This window comes from Rattus norvegicus, chromosome 2 (assembly GCF_021556685.1).
Source record: "Rattus norvegicus strain SHRSP/BbbUtx chromosome 2, alternate assembly SHRSP_T2T, whole genome shotgun sequence".
NCBI classification, from domain to species: Eukaryota; Metazoa; Chordata; class Mammalia; order Rodentia; family Muridae; genus Rattus; species Rattus norvegicus.
Genome location: NC_141535.1, coordinates 5,692,630 through 5,706,161, shown reverse-complemented (window position 1 = coordinate 5,706,161; position 13,532 = coordinate 5,692,630). Strand labels below are relative to the sequence as shown.

Sequence of the window (13,532 nt, the reverse complement as noted above, 5' to 3'; positions counted from 1 at the left end):
AAGTAGAACCTCTCAAGAAACAGCCACACCAGGCTCCTGTCAGCAAGCACTTCTTGGCATCAGCAATAGCTGAAGGTGATGAGATCACCCACCCATCTCAAAATTTGTAACCCAGAAATGTCTTTCCAAAGGAAAGACAGGGACAAAAAATAAAATAAAATAAAATAAAATAAAATAAAATAAAATAAAATAAAATGAACAGAGACTGACCCACCTAGGAACCCATCCCATCTGTTCATACATTAGTCATGACACTACTGCTGATGCCAAGAAACTCTTGCTGAGAGCAGTCTGGTGTGGCTGTTCCTTGAGAGGTTCTACCTGCACCTGACTAATACAGATGCAAATACACCTAACCATCAGACTGAGCCCAGGAACCTCAAAGGGAGAGCTATGGGAAGGACCAAGGGAGCTGAAGGGGATGGCAACCCCATAGGAAGAACAATATCAACTAACTAGACCACCCACAGCTCCCAGGGACTAAACCACCAACCAAAGAGTATATACAGGGAGGGATCCATGGCTTGAGATACATGTGTAGCAGAGGATGGCCTTATCTGATATTAGTGGGAGGGGAGGCACTTGGTCTTGTGGAGGCTTCATTCCCCAACAGAGGGGAATGTTAGGGCAGTGAGATGGGAGTGGTTGAGTGAGTGGAAGAGCACCCTCATAGAGGCAAAGGGGAGGGGGGAAAGGGGTATAGGATGGGGGATTGTGGAAGAGTAACCCAGAAGGGGGATATCATTTGAAATGTAAACAAAATGTTTTTTAAAAAACACCAATAGATTAACCTAAGATAAAAACATAAACAACTACGTACAACTTTTAATTCAGGATGGGTCACAGTGACAGACACAAACTCCATAAATTTGGCAAATCCTTCATTGAGCCAAAGGTCATTCCACCATTCCATTGTGACCAAGTTCCCGAACCACTGAAAGGAAAATATGACTGCTTATTTTCAATTTTATGGTGAAACTGTACTGTCTATATGTACTATGGCAGAAACAAATATAACAAACTTAGAGACATGGAAAATGATTACCAGTTTAACAATGTAAATGTATTTAACATTTTATCAGAGTAAACATAAGGACTTTTCAACATTAATTAAAAAACTCAAAACAACTTTCCTCTGAAATGAAAAAGAAAACACGATAGCTATATGAGTAGCTTCATTTGTCCCATGTGGCTGCCGTCAGACTGCCTATTCTCCAGCAAAGGATCCCAACCATGCTTATATGTATAGCACTAATTGGGTTTGGTGAGTTATTAAAAAGAAAAAAGGAAGAAGACATGAAGTTGGGATGTAGTTGTTTTGCTAGGAGGATCCAGGAAGAGTTGAATGGGAGTAGAAATAGAGTGGCTATAATCCTATGTCATTTTAAGTCCCTATGAAATTTTCAAAGAACAAAAAATTAAGTATGAGTAAACTTTCCTACCTGGTGAGCCAGTTCATGGGATACAGTCATTGTGATGCCAAGCTTACTGGATGCAGAAGACTTTTCTTTATCATATAACAAAGCAGATTCTCTGTATGTGGTCAGGCCCCAGTTTTCCATAGCACCAGACTGAAAGTCTGGAATTGCAGCAAGATCTTGGGTAGGAAGGAATACAGCTCATTATCAATCTCATAGCTGCATATTGCCCTAAATATCAGAATGAAGGATAAAATGAAAACCTAAGCCCAAGAATGCAGAATTACGGAGCTCCAGGGGCAAGGACCTTTTCTGGTGGAAAAAGACTCCCTGAATATCATGTTGCTGCCAGTGTGACTAAGTCAGCCTTAGGTCTCAAGCCTCTCAGTACATCTCTTCTGATTTCTTTTTCCTTCTATCCCCTTTTATTCGTCAGTATTTGGATTGAACCTAGGGCCCTGTACATCCTAGATGAGTGTTCTGCCATTGAGCTACATGCCCCATGCTTCTCTTTACTTTTTATTTTGAGACACGTCTCCCTCAAGTCTGACCTTCAACTTCCAATTCTTCTGCCTCAGCCTCTTGAGTATCTGGAAAAACAGGTCTGAGGCTTGGCCCCATCTCTCATATTTAGACCATGAGTTTGGGAACTGAATAATCAAAAAAAAAAAAATACCTGAGTAATGTACTATATTTTGGATGCCTACAGCTATACTCCTAAAACACAATAGTCAATAGCTTTGAGAGTGCACATAAAATCTGCACTTTCTTACAGTTGGCATATGTAGTCCTTCAGAGTTTTTTGAGCTGGTTTCTTATTTTCCTGAGAAATATGTACTGATAATGACAAAAGGAAAGAAATGAAGCCCTGCACTCTTCTGCCTCCTGCTAATGACCCTAGGGCAAAGCCATCCTCAGACTGCACTGTCAGGAACTGCATAGTGATCTGTCATTAACAGTTGATTGGATACACCAGAGGTGAGGGGACTATCAGAAGGATCAGCCTATTGTTTGAACCTTGCTGGGAATTTCATTACCTGAAAGGCAATATAGAGAATCATGGGGATGCACCAGTAACAATAATATTATCTATGATAGGGGTCATCAAATGCCACCTGGAAATGCTAATAGTCCTCTACCTTGCTTGGGTAAAGGATATGGAATGCTGAAATAATCCTCATAAAACTCTAGAAGAGTCACTGCAGCATCCAGAGCATAATCTGCTTGATTTATCTTGTCTGGCACAGCATACACAGAGACCTAAAGTGGAAGAACAGGATGATACTCAGATAACATAATGGCTTCCCACTAGAGCTGGAGAGAATAATGGCTTCTTACTATGAGATATGGATGTCAATACTACAGAAGACAATTAGGAATTCCATTATTTTAATTCTGACTGCTCCTAATCAACTTCATTTCTGAAAATAACTACAAAAAGCTACAAAAAAGCCTCAAAGCAGTTTTCTCAACTATTTTCAGAAAGCAGTAATATAATACTATATGAGAGGAAGTCAGTAGGGCACCATAACCATCTTTCCCCTGTAGATCCAAGACCAATACAAATGGACTCGATCTCTGATTCTCATATCATTGACAGGATTCTAAGAACAAAAGTTGGGATCAGGTACTAGCCAAGGCAGGAAGAATAGCAGGAAATATGAACCCTCCATAAAACCAAACTCCAACGCTTCTTCATTAGCATATTATTAAACTAAAAATAAATCACACTTCTCTCAAAGAAACTGTAAGTGAAAGAAAATAAAACAGGATGGAATGAAGGAAGGACGGAAGGAAAAGACAGAAAAGGAAGGAAGAAAAGTTTTGTTATTCAATGGTATTACATATAGAAGAATGGAACAATCTTTAAGAAAGCTATAGTTTAAAATGAACCCTCAAAATTCTTAAAAGTTGGAACTAAAAGTAACTAGGCAACATAAAGTCCTGAATCTAATACCCTTATTTAAGGTTATCTTTGAATTGGAAGTATTCTGTGATTTGGCAGGAGCAAAGACACATGTTCTAGAAGAGTCCACTTTTGACTGAGGAATAAGCATAATAAATACAAAGAAACAAGATAACATGAAAAGCTACAGAAATAAAATGCACAAAAACCTCAGATATGATGATAGCCATGACCAGAATATAAAATACATATATTTGCATACCCAATGGCCATAAAATATGTATGTTTATTTAGTATGTTGCACGGAAGATGAGAACTAAAAATATAAGCCTAGCTTAAACATTATAAATAAATCATGCACAATAGAGTCAGCAAAACATGCAAAGCAATGAGCAGATTATAGTATTCTCTTCACCTAAGCCACTAACTTTCTTTCAGATACCCACAGCAGTAGAAGAAGAAATGGCAATTCAAAATAGCCCAGCTACTCAGGCCTCAGGGACAGCATTACATATACAGTAACTTCAGTTCTCCTTAAAGTATGTTTTCCTTCTGGGCCACATGACAGTACTGTGAAAGCAGAAGTGCTAAGGCCGGACTGAAATGATGCTTGAAGCAAGACCTTTACTAGATAATTCTAACATTCTCTGACTTAGATTGTCCTTCCCAAAGATTCCTTCTCAAAACCAGCAAGCAACTTTTTCTTCTTTCCTCTCCACAACTAGTAACATTGCCTTTAATGTTGTAGATAATTAAAATGAGACACAAGCTTAAAAACCTCTACAAGATGTTGTCCATTCTCCTTATACTCTGTTTGCTTATTTTTTTGACATGGCATCCCACTCTGTAGCTCTGGTTAGCCTGGAACTCACTATGTAGACCAAGCTGGCCGTAAAGTCCTAGAGATCTGACTATCTCTGCCCTGGTACCTGGACAGCTCATACATTTTAAAGAAGTATAATCTACATTCCACAAGGAAAAAGTCTGAGGTCAGAGAGCTAAAGAGCAGTAGAGCCAGGTAACTAGTGACTTACACATGGCTAAGTGCTCTATACCCTTCTGCTACTAGGACATTGCTATTAAGTAAACATCTGTCACACTAGAATCCTGTCTTTCCTAAGATTGAAGAAATCCTAAGATGTAGCGCTACCAGTCTTGAAACCAGAACCATCAGCATAGGTTGATCATCTTGTGAGGCAATCATGGGCTTACCTTGACTCCACTCTTAGTCATCTTGCTCACAGACTTAAAATCAGAAATAATGAAGGCCACAAGGTAGGTGCTCATTTTCACAGTGATGTCAAAATGGTCTTCTATGAGTCCTTCAGCAACAGTCACAGATTTCACCTATTATCAGAGTAAATAACCAAGTAATCCAATTGTTCAACACATTAACATACATCATAAGAAGAAATCTCCCAATGTAAAATACATATTGAAGAGACCAGTACAATAATTTCTATAATTATTTTTAAAAGTCTCTACGAGCTATCTGACTATAATTTAGAGGTCAGAGCCAGACCATTTGATTCTATTTCTTTCTCCTTTTTTGTGGAATATAAGTACACTCTACACTGGACAAATATAACCATTCACTACCTAAAAGAACTTCTGATGTTTATATTAAGTTGAAAATACCCTATGACTTTACATAATGTGCAAAATCTTTTTCAAACTTAGCCTTACTTTATTTGAATAAGTTTTAAGTAAAACCATGATACAAGAAGTCTTGAAGAAAGAAAGGGTTGCATGCTTGTGCATACAGTCTAAGAGATGTGCTCCCAGAGGGAGAGCCTAACACTTTAGCCCAGTAAGTGTTTCTTACAGAAAGAAACAGCCCAGGGAGAAGCAAACAGTTGGACACATTTCCTATGGTCAGTTCCACTGTTGCCTGTTTTTGTGTCCTCATACTTTCTAACTCCCATCAGTTACAAAGTATGGTGCTTACCTGTCACTTTCTGGTCATTTCAACCAATTCTGCTAAACAACTTAGCTTTACTCCTTAAGAATCTCAAGCTATCCTTTCCTCTAAATGGTTTCTACATATGTCCAGCCCAAGTTTCTATTTTTGATGTGCTAATTAATAAGAAAGCAACCTGATTGTACTAATATAAAGTAAGATGTACTTAATCTCTTACAATTGCCTAAACTTTCAACATTCTAGTGGTATATAGAATCTCACTTTCCAGCCCCCACTACCAAATATCTATTGTTCTTCCTCTCAGCACCACATCCGTTTGGAAAGCTAGCCCACTCTTATTTAGATTCTACCAGTGAAAGGCTTTCCTGATCCAGGAACAAGATGGTATTAGAGGCTTTCCTGTGCTTTCAGGTGGGTCCCAGATACCCAGTAAATTCGGATGTTATTATCTTTGTGCTATCTCTAGAGCGCCTTGCCATTCATATACAAGGTTATGAATTTTTTTCTCAAATGCCCGATGCTCTGTTATTTTCCTAGAACTGTGATACTCTTATTAGGTAATCCATTTCTGTGCTACAGAGCAATGGTTAACATTGCTTAGGGTGAGAAATCATAATATGAAAAGTGTATTTTCTATTCATATGCAAAAGTAGAAACAGGAACAGAGCTAGCTAGTAAGAGTTTGCAAAGAACACAGCCCTTTAGGGTGCACAGAATTTACTTGATAAAGGAATCTTTTGGGTGTTTAAAAATATAGGCACAGGTTTGTAGTGTAGATATGTTTATCTTAGATTCTATGTACCTTTGTCATGGCTACCATAATGAAAATGAATGCTCTTTAGAATCCCAGATAGATTATTCTACCCTGGACCTCATCAAATAAAAATAAATTATGAACAATGAAACCACGTATTGCCTGGTTATGGTGCTCACTAGCTGCACCACAGCTGTACCATAGCTGCAGTTGTACTTGATTCAGTAGCCATGATCCATGAGATAAAGAAAGCAGATGAATGGTTTTATTTCTTGGGCATGAACATCTTCCTGCCTTATAAATCTGGGAGAGTGCTACGCACGTCTACCTTGAAAAAATGACTACTCAACAGAGCTAAACTCTAAAAATACAGGCTCTGAAAATACTATTCTTCTTTTGGATGCCTGTCCAATGTCACACATATAACTACCTGGTATACAGTTAATGTCAGTAGCGATTAAATGGTAATTATTATTATTATTTAGATTGAAATGTAACTACACCATTTCCCCCTTCCCTTCCCTTTCCTCTGTGCAAACCCTCCCATATACCCCTCCTATTCTCTTTCAAATGCATGGCCTCATTTTTCATTAATTATTACATGAATATATGATCACTCTGCAAAATGCTACTTGTATGTAGGTTTTCAGCTTCTTTATTTTCTGTCTTGAATTCAGAGTTGATTAGTTTGTATAACCAATTGGAGTGCTCTTTCCTGGGAAAGACTTATTTCTCCCACTCTCAGCATTCCTTAGATGCCAGTAATTATTTGTTTAGGGTTGAGGCTCATCATAGGCTTTTTCTGTCTACTCTGGCATTGTCCTTGTTCAGCTCATGCATTAGTGGCACTATATGGATGTAGCATCTGACATTACTAGGAGATGCTGTACGGCTTAATTTCACAAAGCTCTTTACTTAACATCCTCATAAAGTAACACAGGAGAAAGTAGGGTGAGAGCAGTTTCTGAAGGGAACTATTTGTTGAACCTGGTGTGAATTCCTGACAGTTCCATCCCATGTGTATCATTCATATTGAAAACCTGAACTTTCTAAGGGGCATTGTTTTGTTGGTTATCAACAAACTTGAAACAAAAGCATTGGTTCGAGGGAAGAGAAAAGCCATTAAACATAACTGTCGAGAAATAAAACCAAAGGTAACTGAAATGTTAAAGTACTGGACATCACAGAGAAGGGCAGTTTTCCCCGGAGCAGATTCCATTCACACTCACCAAGGGCATGTTGGAGATGGCCAGGTGCCTTGGATCCCTCTTTATCTTGATGGAAAAACTTGCCTTGAGGGCAGGCTCATCAAAGCAGGGAAAAGCCATTCTAGCAGCTGTGGGTTCAAACTGTGTTGCTGCAAGTATTCTACAACAAGAAGTGAAATGAAATCAATGCAATGAAACAGGGACTCCAAATGAGGTATTTGTATTATAATTCAAGATCCTTGGATATTACTCCTTATTTATTGATTTATTTATTTATACACAGGATCTTGCTGTGTAACCCTGGCTAGCTATGGACAGCAGGCTGGCCTCACAGAGATCTACCTGCCTTTGCCTCCCAAGTTCTAGAGTCAATAGATTTTTTCAGTAAAGAGAGGCTATGGAGATAGCTCAGCTTGTAAAGTGCTGTTCCTACAAGCATATGGACCTGAGATCAAATCTCTAGCACCCACATGAAAAAGCATGTATGAAGATATATATGCAGTTGTAACCTTAACACTTAAGGGACAGACAAGTAGCTTCCCAGAGATCACTGGCCATTCAGTCTCTAACCAAGTTCAGTTGCTCAATAAAGAATGAAAATACTCAGAAGACATTATTTTCACCTTATATACATATGGGTGCATACACATGTATAACACATGTTAATGCAAATACAAAAGAAAAAATTCTATAACAAAATCTCTTATAAAAAAACAAAAAATTACATGAAAAATATGGACAGCATTAACAGCTTTAAGAAACAGTGAACTCTAAATGGATTAGAAAATCCTCAATGACCAGTGGAATACCAGGTATAAGCTATTCAGAAAGAAAACATACACATTATTAGTAAACATGCCTAAACAGTTCCACTTTCTTAACCATTAAACTAAAGAAAATGTTCACTACGTTAATCCTACCTACCCATGAGCATGGGAGGTCCTTCCATCTTCTGATACCTTCTTCAGTTTCTTTTTTCAGGGACTTGAAGTACTTGTCATATAGATCTTTCACTTGCTTGGTTAGAGTAAAACCAGATTTTATACTATTCAAGGCTATTGCAAAAGGTGTTGTTTCCCTAATTTCTTTATCATTTGTATAAAGGAGGAATACTGATTTCTTTGCGTTAAGTTTGTATACAGTCACTTTGTTGAAGGTGTTTATCAGCTACAGGAATTTTCTGGTAGAATTTCTTGAGTCGCTTATGTATACTATCATAATTATCCACAAATAGTGATACTTTGTCCAATTGTTTTGGACCCACATGAAGACCAAGATGCATATCTGCTATATGTGTTGTGAGGCCTAGGACCAGCCTGTGTATGCTCTTTGGTTGGTGGTTCAGTCTCTGAGAGCCAATGTGTTCAGGTCAGTTGACTCTGTTGGTCTTCCTGAGGAGTTCCTATCCCCTTTGGAACCCACAATGTTTTCTCCCATTTTTCCATAAGAGTCCCCAAGTCACTGTTTGGGTCTTGGTATCTGCATCTGTCAGAGTTAGCTACTGCATGGAGGCTCTCAGAGGACAGTCATGTCAATCATGTGATTTTTTTTCTTTCAGTTTATTAATGTGGTGGATTGTATTGATGGATTTTCATATATTGAACCATCCCTGCATCCCTGGGATGAAGCAAGTCCAAGTAGGTGGAGGATCTCAACATATAACCAGATATGCTAAATCTCATAGAAAAAGAAAGTGGGAAATAACCACGAACTACAGGAGACAATTTCCTGAAGAGAACACCAATGGCTCAGGCTCTAAGAATGACAATTGATAAATAGGACCTCATAAAACTGAAAAACTTCTGTAAGGCAAAGGGCAAAACAACAGCCGACTAGGTAGATCTATACCCAGTAGGGTAGATCTAATATACTAGGTAGAAGCTAGTATCTTTACCAATCCTACATCTGACAAAAGGCTAATTAATATCCAAAAATCTAAAAAAGAATTCAAGAAGATAGACACCAACAATTGAAATAACCTAATTAATATTGGCCTAATGCTAATTTTGGCCCCAAGGCTGGTCACCCCAGAGAGGAGAGAGTCAGTATGTAAGAAGCTAAGTGACCCTACCCCCAAGTTATTTCTGATTAGTAAATAAAGATGCCAACAACCAATAGTTGGGCAGAAGAGATAAAGGTGGGGTTTAGAGTCAGAGAGGAACAAGGAGGTAGTTGAAGAAGAAGCAGAAGGAGGAAGAAGAAGCCACCATGTGTTAGGAAAAAAGAAAACTTGTCCCTGAGGGCTGCCCAATTGGAGTTAAGAGGAACTCAGATGAAATGTAGTAATAACTCGGTGCTTTGATAGGAAAGTAGATTCTAACAACATGGAGATCAGTATTGCCCTGTTCTTCTGTTGTGTAAGGATTGTTGTGCACATAAAGGTTATGTGTGTCTCTCATCCAGGAACTTAAATAGCAAAGATGGGGTAGAAACCTTGAACCATAGTTTAATAAATTTCTACAACACATACAAAGCTAAACAGAGAAATCTCAACAGAGGAATTTCGAATGGCTAAGAAGCACTTAAAGAAATGTTAAAAGTCCTTAGTCATCAGGGAAATGCAAGTCAAAGCAACCCTGAGACTCCACCTTACACAAGTCAGAATGGCTAAGGTCAAACTCTTAAGAGATAGGACATGCTGGAGATGATGCAGAGCAAGGGCACACTTCTTCATTGCTGGTGGGAGTGCAAACTCGGACAGACACTCAGGAATTCAATTTTTCTCAGAAAAATTGAGTATAGGGCTACCTCAAGACCCAGCTATACCACTCACAGGAATATACTCAAAAGATGCTCCACCATCCCTTAAGGACACTTGCTCAACTATGTTTATAGCAGCTGTATTTGTTAAAGCTAGAAATTGGAAACAACCTAGATGTTCCTCAACTAAAGGATGGAACAAGAAAATGTGGTACATCTATAAATGGAATACTATTCAGCTATTAAAAACAATGAATTTTTCAGGTATCTGGATGGAACTTGAGAATATAATCCTGAGTAAGGTAGCCCAGCCCCAAAAGGACATGCATGGGGTATGTGTTCACTTCTAAGTGTGTGGATTATATCCATAAAATATAGAATACCCATGCTACACTCCACTGACTCAAAGAACCTAAAGAAAAAGGAAGGTTCAAGTGAAGAAGCTTGAATCTCACTTAGAAGGGGGAATAAAATAGTTATAAAAGGAAGATGGAGGGAGGGAACTGAGTGGGAAGGAGAATAGGGAGGGGAATGGAGGGGATTCAGGATCAGGTATGAGGAGGGACAGGAGAGAAAGCCAGATGGCCATGAGAATTAATGGAAATCTCCAACTGACAGAGGTGGGGGTTAGGGAGCATCCTCAGGACATGGCAGAGACCTGGGATAGGGGACAAACCCAAAAATCAATGGCTATGACATTAGCTGTTGAATAGGCCACCTCCTGTAGCAAAGGAGGAACCCCAACAGACACCAACCCACCCACAAAACTTTTGATCCAAAATTTATCCTGTCTACAAGAAATGCAGGACTGGGCAGGCAAGGGATATGGTGCAGAGACTGAGGGAATGGCCAACCAATAACTGGCCGAACTTGAGACCCATTCCATGGGCAAGCACGAATCCCTGACACTATTAATAATACTTTGTTTTGCTTACACACAGGAGTCTGACATGGCTGTCCTCTGAGAGCCTCCATGCAGTAGCTAACTCTGACAGATGCAGATACCAAGACCCAAACAGTGGATGGAGCTTGGGGACTCTTATGGAAAAATGGGAGAAAACATTGTGGGTTCCAAAGGGGATAGGAACTCCACAGGAAGACCAACAGAGTCAACTGACCTGAACACTTTGGCTCTCAGAGACTGAACCACCAGCCAAAGAGCATACACAGGCTGGTCCTAGGCCTCACAACACATATAGCAGATATGCATCTTGGTCTTCATGTGGGTCCAAAACAATTGGAGCAGGGGATATCCCAATAAGCTCTTGCCAGTTTGTGGGATATGTTCTTATAGCTGGGCTGCCTTATCTGTCCTCAGTGAGAGAGGATAAATCTAGCCCTGAAGAGATATAATGTGCCAGGATAGTGGGCAAATTGGAGGGGGGCAGGTTAAGAGGTGACTCCACCTTCTCAGAGGAAAAGGGGAAGGGGTATGGGAGGGAAGGTTTCTGGGAGGGGGTGACTGGGAAGATGGTAGTGAATGGGATGTAAATTGAATAAGTAAAATAAAAACAAATGAGAACTAAAGGAGATATTTTAAGCCTTTTGCTCTTAAAAGATTCCTTTAGTGAGAAGAAAACACTGAGGGTTTTCAAAATGTTGTAGCATCTGACTTACTGGCTTTACTTCTAGATAGTTATTCTAATGAATATTTATTTACATTTTTCAAGGATATTTTTTAAGTTTTTTGATATTATAAAGTTGAGTCCACATACTAAATATTAAATACTTCAATAAAGTCACTGACATGATGCAAAATAAAAATGTTTTAAAACCCTGCTTCTAACGAATAAAATATGAGTTTATTCATATATAAAAACAATACTTGCATATCCAGGAATAAGTCTACAAAGTTATCCCCTGGGGGCTATGAATAATCTGATTTTGACTTTTGATCTTACCAAAGTAATATGAAATCAATATTATCTAAAAAGAAATTTTGATACTAAAATTTAGCATAAGATTTCCTCAAACAGGTCAGGTATGGTAGTGCACATTTATTTCCACATTTGGAAAGCAGAGGTTCATGAATATTTGTGAGTTCAAGTCCAGCCTGGGCTACAAAGTGAGATCCTGTCCCAATAAAATAAAATAATAAAAATAAAAAATAAAAAGAAATTGCTAATTTAAAGACTGTAGAGATGGATGGCTCAATGGTTAAGAGCACTGGTTGCTCTTTCAGGGGGGTTTGGGTGCTATTCCTAGCACCCATATGACAGCTTACAACCATCTATAACTCCAGCCCAAAGTCGTTTTCTGGTTCCCTTGGGCACAAGGCACAAAAGTAGTATACATACATACATGCATGCAAAAACACTCCTAAATATAAAAAGTAAAAATCTAAATTACTACAAAAATACTCCCCCCAGAGAATCAAGAACCTTGTCTTGCCTACCTGCCTTGTGAAATATGTGTCATAGGTTTTTCAGGATAGAGTCCATGGCTCTTGGAGCATAGTGTATCTTTCAGTTTCTGAGAAATATAAGCAGTCTTTCAGGTAGTGACGTATTCAAGCTGCTTTGTGTTTTTCTGTATGTTCCCTTAGAAGTCAAGGAAGAATGAAAGCTTGACAGGACAACTGGCCTTTGGCATTAACCTACTGAGGGCGTTCCATCAGGTATCCTGGCAGTGATTTGAACCCCATGAAGAAATAAGAATGAAAAACCAGTGCAGACTGACTTTGTTAATCAGAATCAGATTCAGGGGAGTCTAATAACAGGTGGTTTATTCCTAATGTATTTAAGCCCAGTATAATTTGGAAAAAAGTTTCCTGGTGTAGTGCAATCCCCATTACCCAGGGAAACATAATTATATTGAAACTCAACTCAGGATACATGTCATTTCTTCCAAGAAGATGTTTTCTAGAGATGTAATATTTTTACTAGCTTAGGGCCTATGGGTCTGTCCTGGTCTCCAGATAGTGTAAAGATAATTTTGCCTATTATCCACCTCTGGCCCTGGTTGTAGGTACTTGATATGGCCTGGCCCAACAGATAACACAGATTACCAGGCTGTTAATCACTTTCAGTTCTCAACTCTCTAGATGGAAGAACAGGTTTTTCATCTTTCCCATTGGAAAGACAATCCCATTATCTAGTATTCTTGCTTTCCTGGAGATCTGTGGGCTCAAGGACCTTCTTGCTGTGCTTCCAACAGCAAATAACAATGTCTCCTGGCAACTACAACCACCTAGTACAGATCATTGCCAATGGGGAAAAAAAAAACTAAACTGAGGATGCTGAACTGGGCCTCAAGCAATATGACTGGTATTTTGATTTGAAAGTTTGTATTTTGGACATGTGAAGTGCAGGGAGGATTATCGGGGACCAGGAGACAATAGAGCTGAAATGCAACTCTCCATCAAGGATTGTGAAGGATGAACAGCTACCACCAGATTCTAGGGAGAAGTAAGAAGGGATTGCACTCAGAGTCAGAGAGAACATAGGCCTATCACAGCTTGATTTCAGCATTCTAGCTTCTAAAACTAGGAGAAAACCAAGACTATGCTAAGGGGCCTACTATGTGGCACCTGTTACAAGAGCCCCAGGACAGTATTGCATACTCAAAAGAATTAAGGTATTTACTACAGCTCAGAAATAGAGCTAAAAAGAAGGAAAAAATAAGG

At 38.9% G+C, this 13,532-nt stretch overlaps 1 protein-coding gene across 7 annotated transcripts in view; it reads right to left on the bottom strand.

Annotated features, from left to right (window-relative positions):
* The window catches only part of Erap1 (endoplasmic reticulum aminopeptidase 1), a 38,823-nt gene that overhangs the window by 20,524 nt on the left and 4,767 nt on the right, over positions 1-13,532 (bottom strand). For all 7 annotated transcript variants that reach the window (XM_087634795.1, XM_087634820.1, XM_087634812.1 and 4 more), the window contains 5 exon segments: positions 7,229-7,367; positions 4,537-4,671; positions 2,558-2,678; positions 1,443-1,597; positions 821-934 (listed from right to left, as the gene is read on the bottom strand). In XM_087634795.1, the coding sequence (XP_087490921.1) occupies positions 821-934; positions 1,443-1,597; positions 2,558-2,678; positions 4,537-4,671; positions 7,229-7,367 (664 nt within the window).